Raw genomic sequence first — 27,477 nt, forward strand, 5'->3', positions numbered from 1 at the left:
ACACAATAATCCTTTTTCTTTTCTTAACACAACTGCAGGGGTCTTAATTTATGAACTTGTTTCGATATATTGATATAATCCATCATCTATTCCAAGCCTCTTAAAAACTGAAATCTCTTAAATTTCTAGATTTTTAAAAAAAAGATCATAAATTGAAATACTGTCCTAAATATCAGATGGACATTCCCCTCTGATTCAGCCCTTAGTATTATTGGCAAAGTGTACAACCAATTCACAAAGCAATTTTTGTGATATGTAAAATGTGTTTTACAACATTTTAAAAATAACATTTGAATGATATAATTGTTTAAGCATGGCCCCCTACGCTAAATCTCACCCACACATTTTGGTGTCAAATAGCCCCAACTTGCTAACAACAGTAAGCTTTTATGAGGCACCTTGCATAAGCACTAATACAAAGCGTCTGTTCTGTTCCATAATTGCACACCTATGGCGATATGAAGCACGAAGCCAACTTTTAACCGTGAAGGGCAGAGCCATTTTACTGAATGGTCATTTAAACAGTTTAAAGGACTTTAAATAAAGGAGGGAGAGGGAGGTGGGAGGGGGAAGACAGAGAAGAGAGAGGAGGGAAGGGAGAAAGGAAAGAAGAGAAAAAAGCTCTCCTATGGGAGTCATCGGTGTATTGCTTCACAGGGATTAGAACTGTGATCAGCACTATAATAAACCCCAAATCAAATGAACACAACAGAAATACACCAAATGTATCACAACTAATGCTTGTAACTGTTTTGCTTTTCACAGTACTCACATAACAGAAACTGACAAATCCATGATTTCCTCTAAAATAAACCTGAAAAACAGCATCCCAGAAGACTCTTGTACTCTTCCTCTCTTTAGCTGTTTTTATTGTGATGGTCCCACCCAGCTTGACCCACTAGGGCCTCCTTCTGCAGCCAGCCCCTCTTCAACATGGCATAGGTAAGGCCCAGACTGCAGCTGACTGTGCACACATCATTCAGACACACATTCTGCCAAAAACTGCCTCCTGGGAGGTGAACATGGTGAGCACAGCACTGATGCATCTGACACATTCATAATATACCGGCAATAAATTTAATTATAAAAAATTCAGATAAAACTGTAACAAAAGTGTCAGACCTGTTTACACTTACAAAACAGTCATCATCATAATCATCATAAATTTGAATGGAAGATTCTTTGATATTTGAAATCAATCTATGTGAAAGCACAGATTGAATTTAGTGCATTTCACAAAGACTGCAGAGCTCTTAATACTGAAAGGTGTCTTGTAAAAAGAGGAACTTGTAAAATACTGACACACTGCTTCAAAGAGAAAATATTATTTGAAAATCAACCTAGAAAGTTCCAAATGGGTAGCCATGCTCTCGTTTTAACAATTAGAAACACTCTACTGATCTTGGCTCAGGAAAGCAGCTCCTAAATTTTCTGTAATGTCCTTCCTCCGTATCCATATCCCTCCTAGTAAAAAGAGATTCCTCATTCTGTATGCCTCTTTAAGAACTCAACACAGCAAAACCTTCTTTAAGTGAATCAATTTAGCACATCTTAACCCTTAGATTGTTTTGCCATGTTCAGATCTTTTCTCAGCTCTTAGTTTTGGCCTTCTTTCCCCAGGGTCAAAGCTCAGGGTCATTTCACTCCGGAGAATCAAGAAAAAAATATTTGTTCTCTGAAGAAAGATCACAAGTCTGTTGTGTAGGAAACTGTTACAAATATATATAACTAAATTTTAAAAATGGACCAGTCAACTCAAAATGTCACAAGAGGTTAAGTGTCTTCAATTGCAATATACAAAAAATTATAGAAAATAATTCTTTCTAAAATTTATATGTCTATAAAAATCTTATCAAACTTTAAAATATAATCTTAGGAAATGTTTCTCTATCATAGTTACCAAATAGATAATTGTCCATTATTAAAAAATAAAAAAGTCACCAATACTGTGAGATCCAAGGCTGTGGGGAGATGGCCCCTAGGCTCACCTCTGAAGGTCTCTTCTTAACCCTGAGTTGTAGGTAACATTAGGGCTGATGTCTAGTCCCAGTGCTGCCTCTAAATAGCTTTGTAGTTTTGGACAAGTTATTGAACCTCCCCAAATCTCAATTCTGCCATCATTAGCATTTTCCAAACTGCTCCAAGGAATATCAATCTCACGGAAAAGGGTTCTGTGGTCAAATTGAGTCAGAAATGGCAGCACACAGTTTCTATCCAGGAGATTGACAATGTCCATCGTCAGTATTAAAGGCTCTGAGAAGTCCTGCGGTACATTTGTTTAACTTTGTTTCTATCTTAGTTGACCTCACAAACCCTTTACTGACTAGCACTTATTAGCACCCTGTGGATTATACTTTGGAAAACACTGGTCCAGCATATCTCAGGTCTCTTCCAACACTTATATGCAGTCTTCAGACACAGGTTCTGAGGTTAAGATTTAATGCCTGGTGTTGACAAGGCAGATGTTCATGTTAACTTGCTCTTTGAAGATCAACATGATTCTCTTGCTCCTAATGAAAGTCTTCATTCAAGGGAAGTGGCAATGACTCTCACACAATCTTGACGACTACAATAAGTAGCAGAACTCACCAAGAACGAGAAGTTATCTTCAATAGTGTTTAGTTTTCCTTTCCAGTATGACTCTTCTCCATAGCAAATGCTTTTGCCACTGTTCCCTAGAACCGTTCTGCCCAATGTTAATAGGATCCTTGCCCTTAACCCATTTCTTGTCCAAATGAAGTCAGTGGTCATCAGGCAGTCCTCAGGTTAAAAAGCTGTTCTTCCAAGAAGGCACCCCCAAAACCATATTGCTCTTCATGCAGACTAATTTCTTCAGGCGACAAGTGGCTTCCTCCAAGAACAAAGTCTGCAAATCTAATAAGTAGTTTTTTTGTTTTAAATAAAGTTAATGTTATCACAGAAAGGTTTATGTGGAAGATAACATGTTCTCTTGCTATTTATCCTCTTTTTAATTAAATTTGACTTTACATCAATAGAGAATGGCATTTATACATTGGGTGTAAAAATGGGAATGGCTTAGGTGATCCCTCTGTAGATATTCAGAGAAAGAGCAGAGAAGGAGGCCGACTTACGAGCACTGACTGCTGCCTTTCCTAACGAGTCCTGTTTTCTAATTCCTTTTCTCTTATTAGAGTCATTATTCATTCATTATTTTAGTACATCAATACTTTCCCCCTTCAATGTTTAATTTGAGGGCACTGTTATTTAGATAAAACTATGAAGGAAGGGAAGCAGTAAGGAAAAAGATTTTGGGACAAAGATGTCTTTCCTGGTAAGCTTTGACAATTACTTTCAACACCGGTCACTTCTCATGTGGAAGTTATGTTTATGACCTTCCCTATCAAACATCAGGTCACTATTTGTCCTGACATTAGCAGCTCTGTGCAAGTCAGAGCACTGAAGAAAGAGCAGGGCCACTGACAGTTTCCGCATCATGGGTTCTCCTGGGCAGCAGTCTGTTCCTAATGTGAAGTACCTGTAGCAAACCGTCACAGTGTTTTCACAATCATCCCAACCCCAGTGTGGTCCCGGCAGCTGAGCAGGGCTTACTTGTTAGGAGCCTGGAGTCTGGAGACTACCAGCCACGTGGGGAAGTCGGGCCTGCGGCAGGCTCCACGCAGCTCCTCCAGGGCACTGCTTGTCTCAGCATCAGCCTGTTCCCGGTATTCATCTTCAGTAAGATACTTAAACACTGGCTTCTTGGATGTCCACCATTTCTTCATTTTCCTAAAACATGTGGCATTTGGTTGCTAGATTCCTGGTCATATTTGACTGCTCAATTCAACCCTTAAGATTTATAAAACTACATTTCTTAGAAAGTAACAGTAATACTTAACTTCCTTGACACCACACTATACTTTTTTATGGTTCCTACTGTGACTATGGAATACAGAACATGCAGTTTGGGCTAATAGTACATTTCTTCTCTTCCTGGACCATCCTAAATAATGTTCTTAGGAATTTGCGACTCAATTTCTGATAAACATGTTAATTGTATTCTCAGTAATTTTTAATCGCACAATCAGACCATTAAAAGTCTGGTTTCCTTATGCTTAGCCTGCTCATTATCTTGGGCACTAACAGAAGCAAATCTTTTGAGATACCGTTTTACAGAGACCTGGTAGAATTCATGGCCACTTACTTGCTAGACCTAAAGGGAAAAAAAAAAAAAAAAAAAGGAAGATTTGTGGGATATCACCTCCACCTAGTGGTGGTGATTCTGACTAATCCTAGAGACAGGGAGTAAATACCATACAAAGGTCGTTTGTGTACAATAATTTATAATTCCTCCTTTGCTTACATGCTAAGGGGCTCATTATTGGAATTTTCTTTTTGAATCAGGAAAGTCCTAAAGGGGAGAATCTCATAAAGATGGTAATGATGATAAGGTTTTAACACATATGTTACATTTATCAATGAGTTTTTAAAAATGTTCTTGGGTGGTTTAAAATTTAACCAGAGATTCCCAAATCTGGATAAGTACAAGAATTACCAGGAGGTGGTTAAACATATATTTTCTGGAGTGTTGGGACCTGAAAAGTCTTTTAAAGATTGTGTGGTGGATGATGAGTCGGATTGAGGAACCACCAATATTGTTTCCTTTTCCTTGTCTGAACACCTAGCCTGGTCTCCCTAGAGGAAAACCTCTGGTCTCTGAGCAGAAGACTGGACACAGTCCTGGCTTTGAGTTTCACCCACTGTATCAACTGAGGCAACTATTAACAGCTCTGACCCTCACTTGGCTCATATGAACAAAGTGAAAGCAACAACATCTACCTCACAGGACACCTGGGTGGCTCAGTGGGTTAAGTGTCCAACTTTGGCTCCGGTCATGATCTCGTGGTTTGTGAGTTCGAGCCCCGTGTTGGGCTCTGTGCTAACAGCTTAGCTCAGAGCCTGCTTCAGATTCTGTGTCTCCCTTGCTCTTTGCCCCTTGTGCACTTTTGCCATCTCTGTCATAAATAAATAAACTTAAAAAAATTTTTTTTTAAATATAACATCTAAACCTCATTAGGTCACTATACAGGTTAGATGAGATATTTTGTGTAAAGCGAGTGGCCTATAGTAAGTGTTCAATAAGGATAATCAAGAGAGTAGCTACCATATATTAGGATATATTCAAACAGCTCTTTGTAAAACTAAAATACTGTACAAATCAAGGTATTATTTCTCTGGTTTGTTATTTATGTTCCTGTTTTGTTGTTGTTTTGTCTTGTACTTGTTCACATAATTATTCATTAGCAAAATGAAAAGCTAAAGAAGTTACAAAACATTTTATTAGGTTTGTGTTAACAGAACGCACAGCAAATGCATAAAAGGACCATCACACAGGCAACAGAACACACCTTACACTTGGTGAGGCAGCTGGAGGTTTAAAACAAAAGGGGCCCAAATGCTAACCCGCGTTCCTCAAGCCACAAGCCTGGCAAAGGACCCAGGCCTGGGGAATGTGGATGGCTAGCCTCCTCCCAGCAGAGGGACCTCTGATAGTCCCAGGCACCTTTGGCCTCTGAGGGAGTGCAGAGAGCAGCTAGCAGCAGCCCCTCTGTCCCAGCCTCGCTACCTTGCAGTCTTGCCAACATTCTCTGCACAAGGGCCCTGTCCTGTCACTGGCTATATGTGTAGTAGCAGATCCATAGACTATAGTTACCAGAGTCTCCTTCCTCTCAGCCAGGTTTACCTCATAAATATTTATTAACACCCTCACTCCCTCACTGTCTCTCTGCCCGACTCTGGGCCCTCATCACCTCTTGCCTGGACTGCTATGATGTCACTGTCCCAGGGCCTCCCGCTTACATCCACCCTCTGTGCCAGAAGGCAGATGGGCCACATTCTGCCACCCAATGAGGTTCACGGTCTCTGCTTTGATTGTGTTAACTGTATTTTTATTTTTAGATTAGTTGCCAACATTTAAAAATAATAAGAATTCACATTCAAATCCATATTTCCAGCTTTTCTAAAAAAAAACAAAAGATCTGGCAAGGCAGAGCCCATATTCCTATGTGGTAATAATCAGCTCAAGCTGAGTAGTAACTGCCCCCTTACTGATGAGGTTGCATTGTAGAATTTCTCACAGTCCTCATGATGGCCCCACTGACTCACCCCTGCTCAGCATCACCCAGTCAGGACCAGCCCCAAGCATTTGGATTTGTAAGTCTGGTCTAGGCAGCAGGCAGAGAATGCTGACTGCATTGCAGAATGGCTTCTTGCCTCCACTGTGCACAGGATCCGACTAGATTCCTTAACACAGCCTGTGATGCCTCCACAACCTGGCCGACGGCCACCTCCCTTGCCTGCCTCATGATGCTACCAAACTGGGCTTTCTCCCTGTCAGGGAGGTCCTTCCCACATTTATTCACCCGGCTGTTTTAATTCATTAAGATTCAGCCCAGTAATATCTCTTTCAGGAACGCTCCTGAACTCTCTCTATGTGCCACAGTCCCTGAACAGGCATATTTTTAACACTCCAAAGATACAGAAACGCATGCTGATGGCGCAGCAAGTACACCTCAAGGGTAGGGACTATCTCCTTCATCTGTGCACCTGACACAAAAACAGGTGTTCAGGCTCAGTGACTAAGGAGAGACATAATACAGTTGTGACAACAGAAGCTACCTCATCTCTCTTTCTGTATTTTTCAAGGGCTTAAGCCTTAACTTTATTAAAAAAAATTTTTTTTTAACCTTTATTTATTTTTGAGACAGAGATAGACAGAACATGAATGGGGGAGGGTCACAGAGAGAGGGAGGCACAGAATCTGAAACAGGCTCCAGGCTCTGAGCTGTCAGCACAGAGCCCGACGTGGGGCTCAAACTCATGGACCGGAGATCATGACCTGAGCCGAAGTTGGACACTTAACCGACTAAGCCACCCAGGCGCCCCTTAAGCCTTAACTTTAAACCTAAAAAAACCCAAAAAGTCTAAGCATAAACAATACATTCATTTAGCTCTATTTCATAAGCACAACAAATACCTTTAAAGCAATCTTGGGTCCTAATGAAAGGAAATGTAGAATAAAAGTAGAAATTGTAGGCAACCCAGAACCCAAGTAATTTTGCCCCTGATCTCAGTAAGTTCTAGGTGAGCTGTAATTACCTAGTATTTGGGGGGAGACCTCTGAAAGATTAATGAAGACTAGAAATGGAGATGGGATTAGATGCTTAAATTCTCTATCCGCTTTCTCTCCCAAATCCCCAGATGAAATGTAGTTAATTGTGAGACTAAATAGGACACATCCAAGAAACTTCCCCAAACAATAAAGAAAACCAGAACTCAAAATGTCACATTTACAAGGAGAAAAAAGATACGCACCACCTCATATAAGTGAACACCTTCAGTGGGTAGCGTAGACTCCTGGAAGCCAGGATGAGGATCAGAGCTGCATAGGAGCCCTGGGGCACGGTGACTCCACAATAGATCAGAACCAGGGCGAGGAGCCGCAGTGTCCACGTCAAAAGAGTCACGCTCCTTTCATCAACCAGGGGCCCATGCTTATAACAAACAGCAAAGCTGAGCAATCCAGCTACCAAAACATAGCCTGTAAAAGCAGAAGAACTTGAAAATCTGAACCTGAAGTTATGTGAAAGATCCTGGTAGAGCCTTGACTTAAGCAGAAAACCTTCATTTGTGTTTTCTTTTTCCAAAGAAGTAAGGCTGAAAAACACATCGAGGGGTAGTTATTCCTTCAATGTGAGATACTGTGCTGACTTTTTGTGATAATTAAGGTTGTCTAATAATAAATTATTATGATATGTATATTTTTTAGTTCAGAGTCCTAGATGGGCAAATGTTACCATAGTTCCTTTGGTCAGGAATAAGCCTCAGCATATGTCACAGTTGGCTACAAACCCTATTTTTTCATTTTTACTTTCTAGTCAAAAAAGGAAAATATAGTGGAGGGATCAGTCTATATCCCCCCTAATACAGTGCTCAGTTTCTACATTAATAATGGCAGGATGATGAGATATTCTGCATCCTCCCTCTGATCTGATGTGAAATACACATCTCCTCTGATGTATACTATGAAAAATGGTTCACTTGTGTCTAAGAAAGCCTCAAGATCTAATTTCCAGTTTAGGAAATACAGGGGAGAGAGGAGCAAGTTAAATTATACCACAAAGGAGTAATCAGAAAAATCCAGACAGTTGGGACACTCTACAGGACAACTAGTCTCTTCACCAGAGCACTATGATGAAAAAAGCAATTGTTATGGATTAAAAAAGACCTACAAGACATAATAAATGCAAAATATGGTACTGGACTATATCCCACCTTATACAGACCAGCCTGAGTAATTTATGTAATTATTGATTTTTTTAAGATTTAACAGTTATTTAACTATAGAAGAAAATGCTCTTTTTTTTTAGAGATGTTTACTGAAATATTTAGAAGAACATACCATGATATCTGTAATTTACTTTAAAAATACTTAAGCATAAAAAGAAAAATGAGCTAAAGACATAAAAATCTTCAATTAAAACAAAAATTGATTGCTTCTGTTTTGGGTGGGTGGACTTATGTGAGAAGTTTGGCACTAAGGGCTTAGGAGAAAGTTGACCCTCCCATTCTCCATTATTCCCCAATTAAAACAAATAAATAATTTTTAAAACTTGTTCATTTGTTTTTGCTTTCAGGAAATAAGAACAAGTGGTTTCTTAATAGCTTCTCTGTTTCTGAAAATTCAAGTTTTCATTAGTAATTTATATTTAGGATTTTTCACCTTTCATGCTGAATTCATTAAGAAAAAGAAAGAGTCATGATTCAAAGCATAAAAGCAGTCAAAAGGGACAAATACTTTTTTGCTCTTTTCATCATTAGTACAGAAAACTAAGAAAGATGTCATTGGGAAATAGACTAAAATGAGATCTAAAAGGGTTACCTGGGTGGTTCAGTCAGTTGGGTGTCCGACTCTTGATTTCGGCTCGGGTTGTGATCTCACCCTTTGTGAGTTCAAGCCCCCCCATCAGGCTCTATGCTGACAGGGAGAAGCCTGCTTGGGATTCCCTCTGTCTCTCTCCTCTCCTCTCTCCCTCCCTCCCTCTCTCCCTTCCTCTCTCTCTCTCTCTCTCTCTCTGTACCTCCCCCACTTATGCTCTCTCCAAATAAATAAATAAACAAACTTAAAGAAAAAGAGAGATCTAATGAACTGAAATCATCAACTGTGGGAATAAAATAAAATGTTTTTAACAGCACTTCTCCTTAGTTCAAAAGGAAAATTTAGATGCTAGAGAGAAACATACTTCCAAAGGAAGGCCTCTTAGTTATACTTTCAGCTTTGTCAATAATACATGTGTATATATATATATTTTAATTACCTACCTAATATATATATTCTGTTTTCATGCCATAGCCACTTCAGATCTTCCATCAAATGGCATACAACATAAACTGAAGCAAACCAACAACCGACCATTAGAGCCCAAAAGGTGCTATACTGTGTGTAAAAGAGAATAAATGACACATTCACTCTCACAAAAATAGGAGGAAACAAATAAACCCTTTATATTATTAGAAACTTCTACATCACACTGCACTGAGGTCAATTCAAGGTGCTCTCTGGTGTCTTGTTAAAGTTATGGCCCATGAACCAGCAGCATTGGCATTACCCGGGAGCTTGCTGGAATGCAGACTCTTGGGCCCCATGGCAGATTCCCAAATCACAACCTGCATTTCAGCAGGATAATACTCAGGTAACTTGCATGTATACTAAAGGTGGAGGTGGAGAGGCACTGTTTTAAAGAATAAATTTATCTCAAAATAATGCCGGTGTTGCAAGCTTTAATCAGAGTATCTGCAACATTATCAACATTAACTAATATTTATCCTCAACTAAGTGCAGGGAATTCTTTCATTAAAGGTGTTTCGCGGAACTAATAATAATGAAGAAATCCCCAGTTGTAGCAATACTGTTACTCAAGGCCTTGATGGTTCAGCATCACGACATTCCTCAGCTCTGTCAAGATAAGAGAAATTTCTACTCAGCATAGAATCAGCCCCCACCACTCCTAAGAAAGATCTACTACCTGAAAATAAAAGGGTCTTGGGGCAACTGGGTTGCTCAGTTGGTTAAGCGTCCAACTTTGGCTCAGGTCATGATCTCACAGCTTCTGAGTTCGAGCCCTGCATCGGGCTCTGTGCTGACAGCTCAGAGCCTGAAGCCTGCTTCAGAGTCTGTGTCTACCTCTCTCTCTGTCCCTCCCCTCCCCGCACTCACACTGTGTCTCTCTCTGTCTCTCAAAAATAAGTAAACATTAAAAAAAATGTTTTTAAATAATGGGGTCTCAAAAAAGTATCACCAAAAGTTATATTTACTTAAGGGTATACATAATAACAAATAAAAATGGAATCTCTAGAAAAAGATACATTTTAAAGCCAGTTTTGTAATACAGAGTAGAAATACAGTTTGAATTTGGAACTGTCATAATCAATGTGATTAACTTTGATCCATTTTTCATGTCTATGAGATCATGGTTTCCCTCTTTTATTCATTTATACACAGTATGCCTACCTTAGGAATAAACCTTTTCACCAGAAGCAGGACAAAGACTAACGTCATTAGAACACCTAGCACAGTCCCAGAAGAGTAAAAGAAGATAGGACTTCTGTCAAAACAAGCAAATAAAAGCCATTTAAATGCCAAGCAGCACTTTCAGTATTAAAAACTGTGTTTAACCTGACGATAGCAACTATAAAGACTACTAAGAAGAAAAACTCAGATGTTAGTTTTAATTAGATCCTATACTCTTAAAAAAATGAAATTTCTATACTTGAAATTTATAGTCAATAGCTTGCCACTAACTCAAAACAAAATGTCTGAGTTATCTATGTTTAGAATCTGATCCAAGAATAATTACTGAGTGCCTACCATGTAGCAGGCACTTGTCTGAGAGCTCTGCATGCATTCACAACAGCCCTGTAATATAGTTATCCATGTCAAAATTTTACAGAGGAGGAAGCTAAGACACCAAGAAGTTAAAGACCTTCCATAAGTCAGTATCTGCCAATTGGAGGATTCAGGCTTATAGCCCAGCTCCTCTGAGTCCAAGCTTTACTCTTCAGGCTATGTAAGTAATATTGGTTTTATAAAGGCCATGGATTACATTAAACATACTTAATTGCATTACAAGAAAGATGAACAATATTAAGAATAGCAAGCTAAGAAGTAAAATATTATTGGCAAAGGACTCCTTTTTCATGAGAGAAGTTGTAATAAACAAAATATCAGGATGCTATGTTTATCCAAGAGTCAAATATTTGTTAAACTCAACCTTCTGTATCAGAGCCACAAATGTTGGAGGCAGCTTGAATCTAATAGAGAGAGCAAGCATCTGGCATCAGAAAACCTGAATATAAATCTCGGCCCTAGCAAAGTTCACATAATTAAGAGGATCAAATAAAAAACGTACATTAATACGTAACACAAAATGATGCATGTAAAAGCATGCTGTAATATATACATTACATATCATGTGTACTGTTTCTGGTTTTAAAAGGCCTTTCAAGCACTATCTTCAGAACTACTGTTTGTAAAACCTAAAGCAAGAACTGCAAACTAGTGTGGAAATACTTAGCATAGGGTCAAAATTGTCCTATACTCTTTTTAATTTACAAAATTAACACAATAAAAAGGGATACTTACCTACTCAAGGTCTTTGCATAAAAGAAGAGGAAAATACCTGCTACAAACACAAGGAAGAGTTTGAAATCCACAACTGGAATAAAAAAGACACACACACACAACAAAGACTTTGTGTCAATGTAGTTGGTAAAAGAAAAGTCACTTTATTGAAATGTCACTCCAGAAAAACTAAATCCATAAAATCAAGTATAATGAAAACAGACTTACTGTTTCGATTCACACTGATTGTATAGATAAATATCTTCCTGACAGGCTTCACAGAGAAGCACATGGTCTCTCCATATGGATTGATGATTATGGTAACTTCATTAGACTCCTTTGGTGTCCAAAAATTATGAATCACACATTTGATAAAAGATAGAATGGTTTCTGGATACTGACAATTATGTCTTCCTGTGATATATGCAATATTGAGCAGGCCTGAACTGGTAATTTTCACCTATAAAATAAGAACAAAGAAATCCATAAACACAGAAGTTAAAACTTCTCATAAGCTCCTTCAAATCATAAGCAGAGGAGTAAAGAGAGCCCAAGATAACTGGATAAAGAACACTCAGATATACACGATCCCAGGGATCCCAGGGATCCCAGGGATGGACCTACAGATCTGTGTTTAGTTCAAACGCACTGAGCACAGAGACTTTTGAAAGTGGTTATTTCTTCCCCTGAGTTGTAGGTGACTTAACTCCCTCCTGTAGCAAGTTGTTGTGGTCAAGGGACATGTGAAAAAGAATGACAAAAGTAATAGGTGGCCAACTATTTGGTTATAAACATGAGAGCAGGAATTATGTCTCTACCATTTTCTACTGTGTTGTGAGAAAAAGCACTTCCTTCTGGATCAGCTGAGCATATGTAATTCAGGCTTCTCTCCCCATGCCTCCTGAAGAAGGACCAGAATCCAACCACAGGTCCTATTCCAGTCTCACAACAAAGTACTGGCTACAGTACCCAGCAAACAGTGACAATCCAGTGTTCATTAAAGAACAACTCTGCTGCTGCCTTTCTCCCTCTCTATTCCTCTTCTCTGTCCAAGAGTAAGGCAAGCCTGAAAAGGATAGTGAGATCACCAACTCTGAAGACAGGGCATCAGGTGATATAACCCATTACCTACACTCATTTCTCCTGGACTTTAGTTCCTGGCTCACTGATGCTCTCTCTCTAATACTATTTCTTGTCATATTTCTCAGGGTTCAATGTGTTTATTATGTACGCCAAACTCCTTCCAATGCTCTGATTCTCAGCATCTTGAGCTCCTACCCTCTTATGCTTGTTCTCTGCCCCACCTCAGCTAACTACTCCCACGGCCACACCCAGGACCTTGTTCATACCAAACTACAGCCCCTCTACAGGTTGTTTCATGCATCCCACTGGCTGACCACCAACTCCTACCTTTCTAGCATGCCCTGTATAGTACCTCGACCCCACTAAGCCTTTGACCCCACCATGGATCAAGCCATTTTTCCCCTGCTCCTCACCCCTTTGATGTCCTTAGCCCCTTCTTAATCCAGCTAAATTCCACGATCGATCATTACAAATCATTCTCTTGCAGGTACCCGACTCATTTGCACTGCTCTAGCTTTGTCACATCCACCTGCAAAATCCAACTCTCCACCCATTCTACTCTTGGCATTTGTACCACCCAATGGTGCTAGATAAACACACAGTAGCTTGACTTCAAGCCCCTGAATGGGAACCTGAAGTGGGACCTGCAGCTATAGGCGATCACACCACATTCCTATCTACTCTCCACTCTCTTCAACAAAGATTTCACAGCTTTTCCTTCCTCAACACCAATACCTCCTCCCCTTCCTCACTCTCCACTGAAAATGAAAGAAGCCAGAAGAGAACATCAACAGGTTCCTATCCCCACCTCCACCCACCCGGCAGCACCTACAGGCACGTGCTCTGCTTCCTGCCTGTGGGGAGGAACTTTCTGCCACAGAGGAGACTTAAAGAAGATTCTCAAGGCACAGAATCAGATCCACCTCTGTCCACTCAAGGACAGCCTACCAGCACTTCCTCCCTCTCTGTTAGACCATTCCTATCAGGACACAAACATGTTGAAGCTTTTCCATTTAAAAACAAAAAAGCCACTTTCCCCTCCAGCTATCCCCTTGCTTGCCAGTGCACTCAGATTCTTTTAAAAAGTTGCCCATACCTGCAGTCTTCAGTTCTTCTCCTCTCCATTCTCTCTTTAACCCTCTTCCAATGTGTCATTTCCAACAGGCTGTCCCTGACAAAGTCACCAGGGACCTCCATGTTGCTAAATGCATTCTCCGTCATCATATTTGATCCACCAATGGCATTTTTGCCCTGCTTGTAACACTTCTTCCCACAGCGTCCTGGACATCTTCACCTGTTGCTCCTTCTCTCTCTCTCCTCTGTTGGCCTCTTCCTCCTCCCTGACCTCTTCATATAAGACTGACCCAGGCTCAGCCATTGGTCCTCCATCTAAACCCACTCCTTAGCACTGTCTATAAACATGCATCACTGCTTAGTTTTGAAAAAAGAAACACAGGAAAGACAGAAGCTAGTAATATTGACTACCCACAAGGGTTGGATAGGAAGGATAGAGAAATGAGGGGGAGTGACACTTCTCTGAGGATACTTCTGTGTAGACCTGTGATTTTAAACCATACTAATATTGCACATACTAAAATATAATTATAAGAAAATCAACTAGGATGGGGAAAACCCTTAAAAATAAAAACAAATATATTTCAAATGAAAATGGAAATGAATGAAACCAAATATATTTCAAATGAATAATATAACCATATTGAAGGAGGATGGGTGGGAATGAATTAACCTAAGTAATTTTGGGGCATAGTATTAGACTATGTACTCTTAAACTAGAGATAAAACACACTCTAAACAAACGTTGACAAAGAAATAATAAATAAACAAATTACTACCCTAGCATTAAGCAAATAAATTAATATACTGAGGATAATGAAAACCAGGTTCCCCATTATCAGAGAAGAAAGTTACAAATACGACAAGGAGAGAGATTAGAATGAACCCAGTAGTATGGGAGATATCAAAAAGCATGTTTTTTTGTTTTTGTTTTTAATTTCAGAGAGAGAGAGAGAGAATGTGTGTGTGTGTGTGTGTGTGTGTGTGTGTGTGTGTGTATGTGTGTGTGTGTGTGAGTGAGTGGGGGAGAGGGGCACAGGGAGAGGGAGAGAGAATCCCAAGCAGGCTCCATGCTTAGCACAGAACCCGATACAGGGCTTGGGTCCAAAACCCTGGGATCATGACCTGGGCTGAAATCAAGAGTTGGAAGCTCAACAAACTGAGCCACCCAGGTGCCCCAGAATGCATGTTTCTTAACAGATAGAGTGACAGGGGGCCCCTGGTTGGCTCAGTTAGTTGAGCATCCAACTTTGGCTCAGGTCATGATCTCATGGTTCATGAGTTCAAGCCCCACAGTGGGCTTCGTGCTGATAGTGTGGAGCCTGCTTTGGATTCTCTCTCTCTCTTGCAAAAACACATATTAAAAAAAAAACAGTGACAGAAATAGATACATGTGCAGGTGTAGGGGTGTATATGTCTCTGTGTCTCTGTGTGTATGCATATGACAATGGTATCCCAGCACTAATAAACACACCTAACTCTGAATGCTCCTTGAAAAAATGTAGGATTCCAGAGATGGGTTTAGGAAATTACAAGATAAGCCTGGAGCATCCTGTTTGCCAGAGATGCTCAAATGATAGGCACAAATTAAAAGGACACATGAAATACTTAAAAAAAAATTTTTTTTAATGTTTTTATTTAATTTTTAGAGAGAGAGCGTGAGTGGAGGAGGGGCAGAGAGAGAGGGAGACACAGAATCCGAAGCAGGATCCAGGCTCTGAGCTGTCAGCACAGAGTCTGACACGGGGCTCAAACTGACAAACTGTGAGATCATGACCTGAGCCGAAGTCAGATGCTTAACCGACTGAGCCACCCAGGTGCTCCCACATGAGATACTTTGAAGGAACTCCTACTGGCCAAATCTAGGATAATTTGAATATCAAAATAAATTATGAGGTAATAGATTCTAATCCACTGAATGAATTGGCAATCTGTAATATTACATGAATATAAATAAACTGGAGAAGGAAAAAGTCTTCCTTCTTGAAGAATACTGATGAATGAGGAAAGAGTAATGGAATTAGAAAATCACCATTTGATAAAACAGCATGATGATAACTGGTTCATGCAAGCATCATCAATGGACAATAAAACTACAAGGTGAAAGGTAAGGAAAAGAGTATCTACATAGTTTCAAAGTATCTCCTCAAAATACTCATTTATTACAAAGGGGAAAATGGTCACTTTCCAGTGGTAAAATTGTAAATTGACGACACCACCTTAAGCAGGTGATCAAAATGGTGTATATTATCAGTAATAGTACAAATCAACATCATATGCCTTCTGATATGCTGTCCCATCTTTTTCCCTCAGCCTAGAACACTCTTTCTTGGTATATTATCTTGGTAACTCATTAACTTCATTAAAATCTTTCTCTGGGCACCTGGGTAGCTCAGTCAGTTAAGTGTCTGACTTTGGATCAGATCATGATCTCCTGGTTCATGAGTTTGAGCCCCACGTCGGGCTCTGTGCTGACAGCTCAGAGCCTAGAGCCTGTTTTGGATCCTGTCTCTCTCTCTCTCTCTGCCCCTCCTTCTCCACTTGTGCTGTCTCTCTCTCTCTGTGTCTCTCTCTCAAAAATGAATAAACATTTAAAAAAATTACAGTCTTTCTTAAATATCACCTTCTCTACAAGAACTACCCTGATCACTCTTTTTATACTGCCCCCTCACCTCCCTCATTCCGCTTACCTTACTCTACATTTTCTTTTTTCATAGCACTTACTAGTTGTATAATTTTCTTCTCTATTACATTTATGGCCCATCTCCTATCCCTAGGAGTATAAACATCACAGGAGCAGGGATCTATTTTGTTCACTGATGTATCCTAAGAGCCTATAATAGTTCCTGGCACTTAACTAGTGCTTAATAAGTATTATTAATGAAGGAAAAGTACTGGGCTATTGAGATTAACTATTATCTTGGCCATCCCTAGAATCAGAGAGGGGCTTGGGATAGCAATGATTTTGGAAAGTATGTATCTGAATAGCAAGCACACTGTGCTCACTTAGAAACCATATTTATTTGGAGTAGTTTGGGGAAGGGCTGATGAAGCGTATGAAGAGTTAATGTACCCTTCCACATATCCCTTTCCCTTGGGCCACTGGATGTGATTCCCAAGCTAGCTTTCATACTGATACACAGCTCTATGTCATATAAAAGCGATTTTGTATTCTTGAAGAAGTACATTTTAATTCCCAGCTCCTCAGACATAATTTAAACATAGGCTCTTACCTGCAGAGTTGACCACATGTATTTCCACTCCATTCGGGAATTTCGATTGTAGCAGTAACAGTCTGACTCAGAAGTTTTAATTAAATCCATTTCCTTCAGAGCTTTACACCTTGGAACTGAGAGATCGAAAAGCGATTATATTTCCTAAATATTTAATTTCCCGCAATCTTATCTTTTTTTCCCCTTTTATTCACAATAATAATGCATTTTACATTCTCTAAATGAATTCTCCTACATAGTAAGTATAGTCCCTCCATCTTTCCAACCTACAGGAGACAGGCAAAAAATTAGTCTAGTGTCAGTACTCTTGTGATATATGGAAGGCACTATAAGAACACAGAAGGTGGGCAGGAGGATGGGTTAAATGGGTGATCGGTATTAAGGAGGGCACTTGTGATGAGCACTAGGTGTTGTATGTGAGTGATGAATCACTACATTCTACACCTGAAACTAATATTACACTGTTATGTTAACGAACTGGAGTTCAAATAAAAAGTGAAAGTAAAAAAAAAAAAAAAGAACTCAGAATGGGTACTTCAGTCTTGAAGTAGAGGGCAAGAATTGGTGGCAGCTTCAACACCTGCAGCTAGAGAGGTAAGCAGTAGTTACTACTTACTCTAAGGAGTATGGACTTCATGCTGAAAGCAGAGCATTGAAGGATTTTAGGTAAGCATCAAAGTCTCAGCAGGAAACTGATGACACTCAAAAGGGTTTAACTGAAGAGTTCAGTGAGGATGTGGGCAGAGTTAAGGCATTAACAATAAGGCGCTGTGAACTTCCCAGACATCAACAACAGCAGGAAGCCTTTAACATCCTTGCCTGAAATGGCAAAGGGAGGGCCCAACGTTACCAGAGCTGCTGAAGCCCAGAGGACAGTAGCGTCATGGGATGCAATCCCTGCCAAAATGTGGAACGGTGGGATGAAGGTATGACTACTTCAACCTCTCTCTCCTGCCCTCCCATCAGTGCCTCTCACTGGCCAAATGCAATGGGAAGTGGGAGGGCAAAGAAGCCCAGGTGATGCAGTCCACAGATGTCCACTTCCAGACACCGAGCAGGGAAGAGAGGGGCACAGAACGGATCTGTGAGAACAGAGAATAACCAATTTAATAGGGAAATAACAGGTACACAGTTGTGTTTTAGAAAAAGAATTCTAAAGCAATGTGCAATTTTAGAGGTGAGGAAGACTAAAAGTAGAAGGACCACTAAGGAGGCTACTCAAGGAGTCCAAGCAAGAAATGAACTAGGTAGGAGGGAGAAAGAACAGATAAAAAGACCATTTAGGACTGAAATCAACAGACTTTGGAGATTCATTAGATGAGGGAGAGCAAGAAGACGACCTGAAAGTTCTGGTGAGTGGAAAGATGGTGAGGTCCCTCACCCAGAAAAGGAACACTGGAGAAGATGCAAGCCTGTGCAGGGAAAGGGGGATGAGTTCAATTTGGGACATAACTGAGTTTTGGTTGGTGGGACTAAGTGAAGACGGATAGATCTACAACACAGGAGAAATGTGGGGACAGAAGTAGATACATATGTGTCTGCATATATAAATATATGTGCATCTGTATGTTATATACAACATATAAATAACATTTAATACAACACAACATAATCTAATGTACAGAGGAAGAGAGACAGGTGCTTTATGAGAGGGTAAATGCCATATGAAAACTGTAAAGTAATGGGATTCATTTTATTCTGTGGCTGCCTCCGTATCTGAATTTAAAGTGAAGTGAGATGAAAGTCATAAATTCTTCTGGATCCAGGACAGGGTGTCTGTCACCACTACACGTGTCAACAGGAAACAGGCACAGAGAATGTTATGGGCACACAGAGAAACGGGCCTCATGCCCATCCCCCAACTCCTCTAAGGAGAGTGTGGTCAGCTGCTCCATAAAAACATCAAGTGAAGTTAGAATAATCTGCTGCACCACAGTTGGGGAAGGACCAAGTAACTAAAAACTAGTCAACAATTACATCCATTCAGGGAATGATATCAAATAAGCCCACATAGGTTTGTGTCCTAGCTAGAAGCATCCTAAGCATTAAGCTTAAAGGAAGTGAAGACAGACTTGGGGAGAAGATGCAGAGAATACCCACCAATGCAACTGCATGGAAGTCACAAAGCTACACAAAGCAGGAAAGTCACATGAGAACCCAGTATCTTCCAGTGTGACACTGCCAAATCATTTAATCTATACTCTTTAAAAAAAAATTTTTTTTTTAACCTTTATTTATTTTTGAGACAGAGAGAGACAGAGCATGAATGGAGGAGGGGCAGAGAGAGAGGGAGACACAGAATCGGAAGCAGGCTCCAGGCTCTGAGTCATCAGCCCAGAGCCCGACGTGGGGCTCGAATTCACAGACCGCGAGATCGTGACCTGAGCTGAAGTCGGACGCTTAACCGACTGAGCCACCCAGGCACCCCAAATCTATACTCTTAACATTGTGAGGAAATGCACAGTTTTTTAAATATACCAACAAATTTGCAGAGTTTGAGAGTCTGAGATGGAAATACAAGAATCCAGGTGAAGAGGCAGGTCTCAAAACGGCACGTAAAGGAAGCTCTAGAAGCTCTCTGCTAAATACAAACTACTAAAAATTAAAACTACATGCCCTGGGGGTGAGGGGGCCACTGGCTGGCTCAGTCCGTTGAGCAGCTGACTTCAGCTCAGGTCACGATTTCACTATCTCTGAGTTCAAGCCCCATGTCAGGCTCGGTGCTGACAGCTCAGAGCCTGGAGCCTGCTTTAGATTCTGTCTCCCTCTCTCTGCCCTCCCCTGCTCACGCTCTGTCTCTCCCTCTCTCTCAAAAATAAACATTTTTTAAACATTTTTAAAACATGCATCCCTCGGCACAGCCTGTTTATATACAAGACCAAAAGGGGAATGCAGAATCAGTGCTACCAACACACAAAGCAACCAACTGCTGAGGAGAATTCTTGGATATATCTGAGATGCAAATGACTCCTGGCCAAGGGCTACACAGGGGAGAAAGCACTCCTGGACATTGAAGAGCTGGCAGCTAGCTGTAGAAGAGACAATGTCAAAGTCAGTGTAGAACCTGGGAGCACCTAAGCAACTAAAACACATAAAAGCCCTCAGCTAGTGAGAACAAGCATTAGAAGGAGGGCTGTCGACTGGCCTTCTGGTATCCTATGTTCTGCCTCTACGCAGCCCTCCTGTTGGGTCTCTGAGCAGGAACAGGTCTCTACCGGGTGGCTAGAGTTGACAACTTTATACTGACATCTATATTCCTCAGTAAAAGAGGGGAATCCCTACCTATTGTTGAAATGGGAGTGCATTCCAACCAGGCAGGTAAAGGGGGTGAGGCTTAAGGTCCACAGACCCCAGCAGCCCCAGACCACTGTAAGAATGTTAACTTCCAGCCAGTTGTTTCTTCAGGGCTACTCCTAATACAACACTTGTGCTCAATGCCAGGAGCTTCTCCCTGCATCGCCTCTCCTAGTGGGCTCCACTACTTCAAGGAATCAATTCCTGTAAGAACAGTGAACTACTCTTGTTAGTAGTTTGAGGGAATATCCTCTTTCTGGGACCTGAGCTTTACAAACAAATACTGCCTTCAAATGAGTTTGCTCCCCCTTGGTCCTAAGACTGTCTCCTTAAATCATTTGGTATCTGTAACTTTTAAGAGCAAGATGGTGCAATTTAAATATAGTGCAATGATCTGAATTTAGAAGTAAATGCTTCTCTGCTGTCCAAACCAGTCTTCTTGCACTTGGATTACTGTAATAGCCATTTAGCTGGTTTCCCTGCTTCCAGAATTGCTCCTATGACATTTCCCTAGACCAATTCTCCCATCAGCATATAGATCTTTCAAAAACATCCATCAGAGCAGATTATTTACCTGCTCAAAACCAATGACTTCTCATTGCATTCATAATAAAATCCACCCTCCCTTCCAAGGACCTAGTACTCTGACCTTCTCTCCTCTATCCCTCCCCCTCTCAGCTACTCAGGCCACACCAATCCTCCCATCCTCAAGATGCTGAACCATTTCTGCCTCAAGTTTTCCTACTTGCCAATTCCTTGACCTGAAATCTGCCTTTCCCAGATTTTGGCAGAGCTTGCTCCTTCTGATAATATGTTTGCCCAAATGTCACCTTCTCAGGAAGACCTTCTCTGACCCCACTGTCTAAAATGGCACACTCCAGCCCCTTTTATCTACTTTCTTCTCACTCTGCTTTATTTTTTCTTCATGTTATTATTCGTTTATACTCTGTCTCTCCATGAAGTTAGGGACAGCAAGTTCATTACCGTATCTCCAGCCTTTAAATATCTGTCTTCTGTGTGTGTGTTGTAATTCCAGAGGGTTAGTGAGTTATTTGGGCATGCATAGCCCAGACAGTGAAAGCCTGACCAATCTTTGTAAAAGTCTGGCCAGCACCAGTCAGCACAATAAAAGGAGGTACACTTTGTCCCTCCCTTTGAAGCAACATGATGTAAACAAAATCCTATCCAGTCTGTGTCATTGCCATCACGCCTACAGAACGCACAGGACCTACAGAACCTACCCTACTCCATCATCAATATACCTTAACTAGAGGGTTGAGAGCTGTAATCCTTAAGATCCCTTGGACTAGGGACTCTCTTCTTTGTCCTCACTGGTTAGAGAAGGGCAGAGAGATGCAAGAGGCAATAAGTTTTTGTTTTACTCATATATGGTACATCAGTGTATTCTACATAGGAGGCCTCCCAGTTAGAAGAGAATAACTTGCTCTTTCTCCTTGGTCCTCAACAGGATTAAGTAAAGTACAGAAGGAGGTAGGTTGCTCTGGCTATTGATTTCAATAGAAACACTACTAAAAGCATGTTGCAAAGTGTTCCCCCTGGAATTCTCCAGAGTGGCCTCTGGCTTTTGAGGTCAAGTTGATGTCGAATTTACACAATACATGAGATATGATAGATAAGGTGTTTGTATTTCATGGTGTCCACTGGCTGCCCTCATTGTTATTAACTCTCTTCTGAGATGAATTTCATTGAATCCACACAAGAACTCCGAAATATCTAAGGAAGAACATGCCTAACTTCAAGTGAGTTCATGTAAACCATAAGCCATGGGCTAGCTAGGCTAAGCGTAAGATACTGTAGCAATCAAGATTGTTATCTATTGCCCAAGTGTGCACACTCTTTCTAAAATAAAAAATAAGTGAGTAAATAAATAAATAAATAAATAGAGATTGTTAAGTAGGCTGGACTACTGCCTTCCTAGAGATAACAAGATCTTCTAATCTTAGATTGTTTATAAAGGTTATCTTTCCTAGGTCTCTCCTCCCTTAAATAATCTTCTAGAAACATTTCATTATTCAGTTTCTTCCTCCTCCATCTCCACCTAAGGGTGGAAATAGAAAACATAGCCAGCTAATCTGAACTCTGTTGGCTGTTCAAGCCCTGACACTTCAAGACCTGAACTCTGTGAAGCTGCCAGATGTCTATAGGTATCATTTATTTATGTGGCCTCAGTCATGCTGGTTCATTCTGCTAGGATGGAACTTCCCGGAGGCAGATGTAGGGAAACCCAAAAATATCACAATGATACCAACAAAATCCCTTCACAATATAATCAAGAAAACAAAAGGGAATTTCTGGGGCTTCATAAAAACTTAATAATAATCATTCATCTGATCAGAAGAGAACAATACCTGCCTAGGGACAGCTACTGCTTCCACCTGAGGCTGAAATATGCTTCCACCCTAGAAGGTGCCCCATAACCTGGGTATTCACATCCTCACACCTGATTCCAGAGGCAGAGAAAGTTCTGGAAGTGTGGGCTATCCCAGCTCTGCCTCATCTCCTAAGCACTTAGGGAGTATCTACAGGGCCAGCCCAGCATGCCATCATCACAATGCCTACCCCAGCAAGTCTGCAACTCTAAGTCGCAAAATGACCATTGCTTTCTGTAACTCTATGCAGTCCTCAGCAGGTTCTCTTGATTCTGCAATAAACCTGACTTCCGTAGAATATATTTCTGGACAATTGTGCCCAAACGGCTAAGATGAAGCGCAATTATTTACATTACCAAAGGATCTGAGTCAGGGTTACCTTACCCTATGAGATTCCTTAGTTCATTTTATTTTTTATTAAAAAAAATTTTTTTTGATGTTTATGAGAGAGAAAGGGAGAGAGACAGAGCACGAGCTGGGGAGGGCAGAGAGAGGGAGACACAGAATCCGAAGCAGCTCCAGGCTCTGAGCTGTCAGCACAGAGCCCGACGCAGGGCTCAAACTCACAGACCACAAGATCATGACCTGAGCCGAAGTTGGAGGCTCAACAGACTGAGCCACCCAGGTGCCCCCTTAGTTCATTTTAAATACCACTCAATTTAGGGGCGCCTGGGTCATTCAGTCTGTTAAGTGTCGGACTCTTGGTTTTGGCTCAAGTCATGATCTCACAGTTCCTGAGATGGAGGTTCTATGTCATGACAGCTCCCTCTCTCTCTCTGCCCCTCTCCTGCCAGTGTGGGTGCTCATACATGTGTGCTCGCTTGCTCTCTCAAAATAAATAAATATTAAAAAAATGTTTTAAAAAGTGCCACTCAATTTATAAATATTCAATGAATCTAATTTTAACATTACATAGCTTATATAAAAAAGGGACAGATGGGTATCACCTGCTTTAACTAATAAATTACATTTAAAATTACTCCTTTGTACTACTTTTGTCATTTTTTAGTTTTCCTAATGTAAAAGGATATATTTAAGTTAAAGAATTTAGTCATATGTAAGGTAAAAATATTCAGTCAAAACTTCAGAAAAGGGCAGGTAGTACTTAAACCTACTTATAGCATGTGCTAAAAATAAAAAGCACAAACACTCCTCAAATCCTAGCAGATCTTAAACAACCTCCAACATAAAAATATTTCAGCAACGTTCTTCCTAAAAATTTAACCTTACATGGCCCTCATATGGGAAATAAATATCTTCAGATGAAACTATAATATAAAATCACTTATTAAATTAGACTGCCATTTTCTCCATCTGGCCTATCACTGCTTTTCTTTTGGGACAAAGAAGGGGAGGTAGAAGAATAGGAAAAACAAAAAGGAAAACCAACAAAACTTAGCTCCTGAAAGGTCAAAGGAAGAAGGACTTTTCTGGGTATTATTTTATAAATTCCTAGTTTCAAAGGAGTTAGCATGGAGCACCAAAGTTACAAAGGTAACTTTCCTATTCTAGTAACCCTAGTTTTTTTTTAACCGGACTTGAATATCAATCTGGATTTTTATTTCTCCAAGAATGTGCATAGAGAATGAATCTGAAATTAGCACATGCTGATGTACATTCAGGCTAATTTTAACTTTGAGAACTGATTTTTCTTCTCCATAGAGAAGAACCTTGAAAGCTGTAGTTTCAAATGGCCTATTGCTATATAGTTCAAGCCTGGGAATTCAACCCAGCGGCCTGAACTTTATCATAGGACATGTGGTCTCTAGGGCCCTCTCCCACTGGCTGCAAACTATGAATAACTCTTCCTTTCAGCCAGACAACTATCTGCTTCTCCTGTGTCATTTGCCTCTGACTTTCATCCAAATAGGGTGACAGAAAGCTGGCCTCGCTCTAAACGTTCTCTATTGTACGGAAGGGTGTGTACATTCAAGACAGAATTTTACAACAGTAAGTATCATCTAATCCAAGCTTCTCATGTTATAGATGGGCCCTATTTCATGAAAGGAAGTACCAGCTGTTTGACCGCAGGGATACTCATAAAACCACTTTTGGAGCAACAATGTTCCTTAGACCTAGTCTAGTCCAGAGGTTCCAATGTGGTGTCTTTAGAACCTTCACAGGATCCAGGATGCTCCATAGCCTCTGCTGTATAGTATATCTGGAATGGCAAGTGTTACTATAAGGCTATGTAAATTGCCATTTTTCTTAGCTATGGGCTAGAATTCTATCAACTCAGTGGGCATCCTGCATGTCTTGGGCAGAACAGTAGCTCTGATAAGCATTTCCGTGGGTCTTTGGCTAACAAAATAGAAGGAAGAATAGTTAATACTAAATGTAATAGAAATATGAGAAATATTGGGTGGACTGAAGCAAATAAAAAAGTGAGGAAAATATTGGAAGCCATTCAGCAACAGAAGAACTTTATTTTACTCATGAGAAAACCATTGTCCATAAAGATTATGTGCCGGGACCAAAGTAAATTCTGCAAGTGAGTGGGGAAATGTAATGAGTAACTAGAACTCAAGGTTCTGGGTGTTGGTCCAAGGCTACTTACAATTTTCTGGCTGCTGCTATGCCCAGAAACCCTCCCTCTTAGAAACATCTGTCATTTATTTTTTCATCAGTATATAGACTGGTTACATTTCTTACTCCTAAAGCCTGACTTTCCTCATCTGTAAAATGGGTATGTAAATGGTACTTAAGCCCATAGGGTTACTGTGGGTATTAAAAAAGATTATGCATTTAAAGCACTTTTAACACATAGGAAGCACTCAAGGAATGTCCATTCAATGAAAACTGGTACCGAACAGTTCCCCAAGTGTTTAACGCACTGCAAGATTCCCATGAGTCGGCAGCTCTGGCAGAATCGGAAAACTGTCTTCATCCTTAGACAAAGAACCTTGATCTCGTTGGAGGGGCTAAAGGATCACACTTGGGTGCCTCCCTTGCAAACAGCGGTTACCAATGAGAGGAGGAGAAGCTGGTGGACAGAAATTCCAGGAAATCTTTTAAAGGATTTTACGCGAGGAGTGGGGATGAGCTAGAAATGTTAAGCTCATAGCATATTACTAGAAGTTCTGGAGTCGGCACTCGCGACCTCCCTTCCGTGCCAGGATCTTGAGAGCACTCCACAGATAGCCCTTAACAACATGAGGAGCTACCATCTCTTGTTTCCTATGTAACATTGGGCACACTTTAAACATCACAATCCCGTCAGATAGGATCTGCTTTACATGTAACCAGTAGCGTGCCTTGCTCAAGGTCGCAGAGCTAGTCAGAGGCAGGGGAATTTCGGTCTAATTCTAAAGCTAAAGCTCTTCTATTGAGTCCAAAGTAATAGCTATATAGAGAAATACTGAGGTTTTCAACACAAATCGATGTACTATACAAAAGTCTTGTGTTGAAAGTCGGGAGACTAGCTAGGGTCAGCTGTGCCAGTGACAAGCTGTGTGACCTCAGACAAATCAAAACATCTCGGAGCTTTGGTTGCTGCTTCGTAAATGAGGAAACTGGGCTAGACTGAGCTTGGCGGTTGCTTCTACTCCTAAAATCATAAAAGTGTCCAAGTGACAGCAAGAAGACCAGGGAAACCCAAGCAGGCGATAAGGGATGTTGGGCCTGCCGCCGGCCACGCCCGGCGAGCCTTAGGGGACGAGAAAGCGCCCACCGGGCTGCCTGAGCCTTACCGCCGCCGCCGAGGGCAGGGAGAGCGCCCTCGAGCCGCCAAGGCCTACGAACCGAGGAGTCCGGGAGCGCGCGTGCGCGCCGGCCGCGAGTGCCCGCGGTTACCTGCCAACGCCGCCGCCGCCTCCTCCTCTCCGCGCACCGCGCCAGCGGGCGGCGCGGACAAGGGCTGCAGCCAGATTAGCAGCCACCACCGCCCCAGGGGAGGCCGCATCCCGCCCCGGGGCCAGCTCCGCGCCCCCGTTCGGCCGATAGTAGCAGCAATGGCGCAAGGCCTACGAGGAGGCTGAGCGGGGCGGCGAGACCCGTACGCGGGAAAGGCGGAGGCCCCGCCTTTCCGGGGCAGAGGAGTTAGCTCTAGGCTGCGGGCGACGGCTGGTAGAGGCCTGGGGGCTCCCTGTAACCCTCTTCTGGCCCCTACCGGCCTCGGGGCTTCCGGACCTCGTGTTCCCCTGAGGCAGTTGGGCCGTGGCCCAGTCCCGTCGGTCCCTGCGCCAGGGTGGAAACGGCGGCGGGGGGAGGGGTGGGAGCTCCTCTGTGAATTTTGCCTAAAACTTCCCTGACCGGTGACCTGCGGCGTTTTAGGTCTCAGTTCTCAGAGGTCTCCTGAGCGATGCCTCTTGAAGGGCCCTTCAGGAACAACTCCCCCGCCCCCCCCCCACACCTTTTTTTTTCCACAAATCAAAGTTTCTTTATTTTTCCTTTTTTTTCTCCCATTTTCCTTTGTGTATGTAACAATAACAAACTGGCAGTATGGTTGCTTAAGTAACACTTATATGTCCAAGCTTATCAACACACCACACTTCAGTATAAAGAGGCTGTAAAATGGTCCCTCACCAATACAGCATGTCTTAAATTAGCTTGCATTTAAAAAAAGAAAAAGACAGAAAACTGATTGATGGATGCCACAGGGAGGGGGTGGGGAAAGGAGGGCAAAATGTGCAAAACAGTTCAAAAAAATACAAACTTACAATTATAAATAAGTTCTGGTGACGAAATGTACAGTATGATGACTAAAGTTAATACTGTAATGTCTATTTGAAATTCGCTAAGAGTAGATCTTAAAAGTTCTCACCAT

The 27,477-nt window shown here is 41.3% G+C and overlaps 1 protein-coding gene across 5 annotated transcripts; it reads right to left on the reverse strand.

Annotated features, from left to right (window-relative positions):
• Window positions 1-43: 43 nt before the first annotated feature.
• NEMP2 (nuclear envelope integral membrane protein 2) lies at window positions 44-26,952 on the reverse strand. 5 transcript variants are annotated; one of them, XM_042994919.1, is made up of 9 exons: window positions 26,821-26,952; window positions 17,029-17,144; window positions 11,867-12,098; window positions 11,660-11,732; window positions 10,529-10,622; window positions 9,340-9,454; window positions 7,333-7,558; window positions 3,571-3,747; window positions 44-2,874 (listed from the first exon to the last, which is right to left on the reverse strand). In XM_042994919.1, the coding sequence occupies exons 2-9, from the start codon at window positions 17,116-17,118 to the stop codon at window positions 2,751-2,753; spliced, it is 1,131 nt and encodes a 376-aa protein (XP_042850853.1). In that variant the 5' UTR covers window positions 17,119-17,144; window positions 26,821-26,952; the 3' UTR covers window positions 44-2,750. The 5 variants fall into 5 exon arrangements, with proteins under 5 accessions (XP_042850853.1, XP_042850852.1, XP_042850855.1 ...); XM_042994918.1 differs by lacking the exon at window positions 26,821-26,952 and adding an exon at window positions 26,505-26,811; XM_042994921.1 differs by lacking the exon at window positions 26,821-26,952 and adding an exon at window positions 25,547-26,391.
• Window positions 26,953-27,477: the final 525 nt, after the last annotated feature.

Source organism: Panthera tigris, chromosome C1, assembly GCF_018350195.1.
Source record: "Panthera tigris isolate Pti1 chromosome C1, P.tigris_Pti1_mat1.1, whole genome shotgun sequence".
Taxonomy (NCBI): Eukaryota; Metazoa; Chordata; class Mammalia; order Carnivora; family Felidae; genus Panthera; species Panthera tigris.

Bases quoted from the DNA above. Each gene is read 5' to 3' on its own strand.
- NEMP2 (XM_042994918.1), bottom strand. From the start codon at position 26,613: ATGCGGCCTCCCCTGGGGCGGTGGTGGCTGCTAATCTGGCTGCAGCCC. The intron at 12,099-17,028 runs GTAAGAGCCTAT...CTTATTTTATAG, and splicing joins ACATGTGGTCAACTCTGCAG to GTGAAAATTACCAGTTCAGG. The intron at 10,623-11,659 runs GTAAGTATCCCT...TTGTTTTGACAG, and splicing joins TATGCAAAGACCTTGAGTAG to AAGTCCTATCTTCTTTTACT.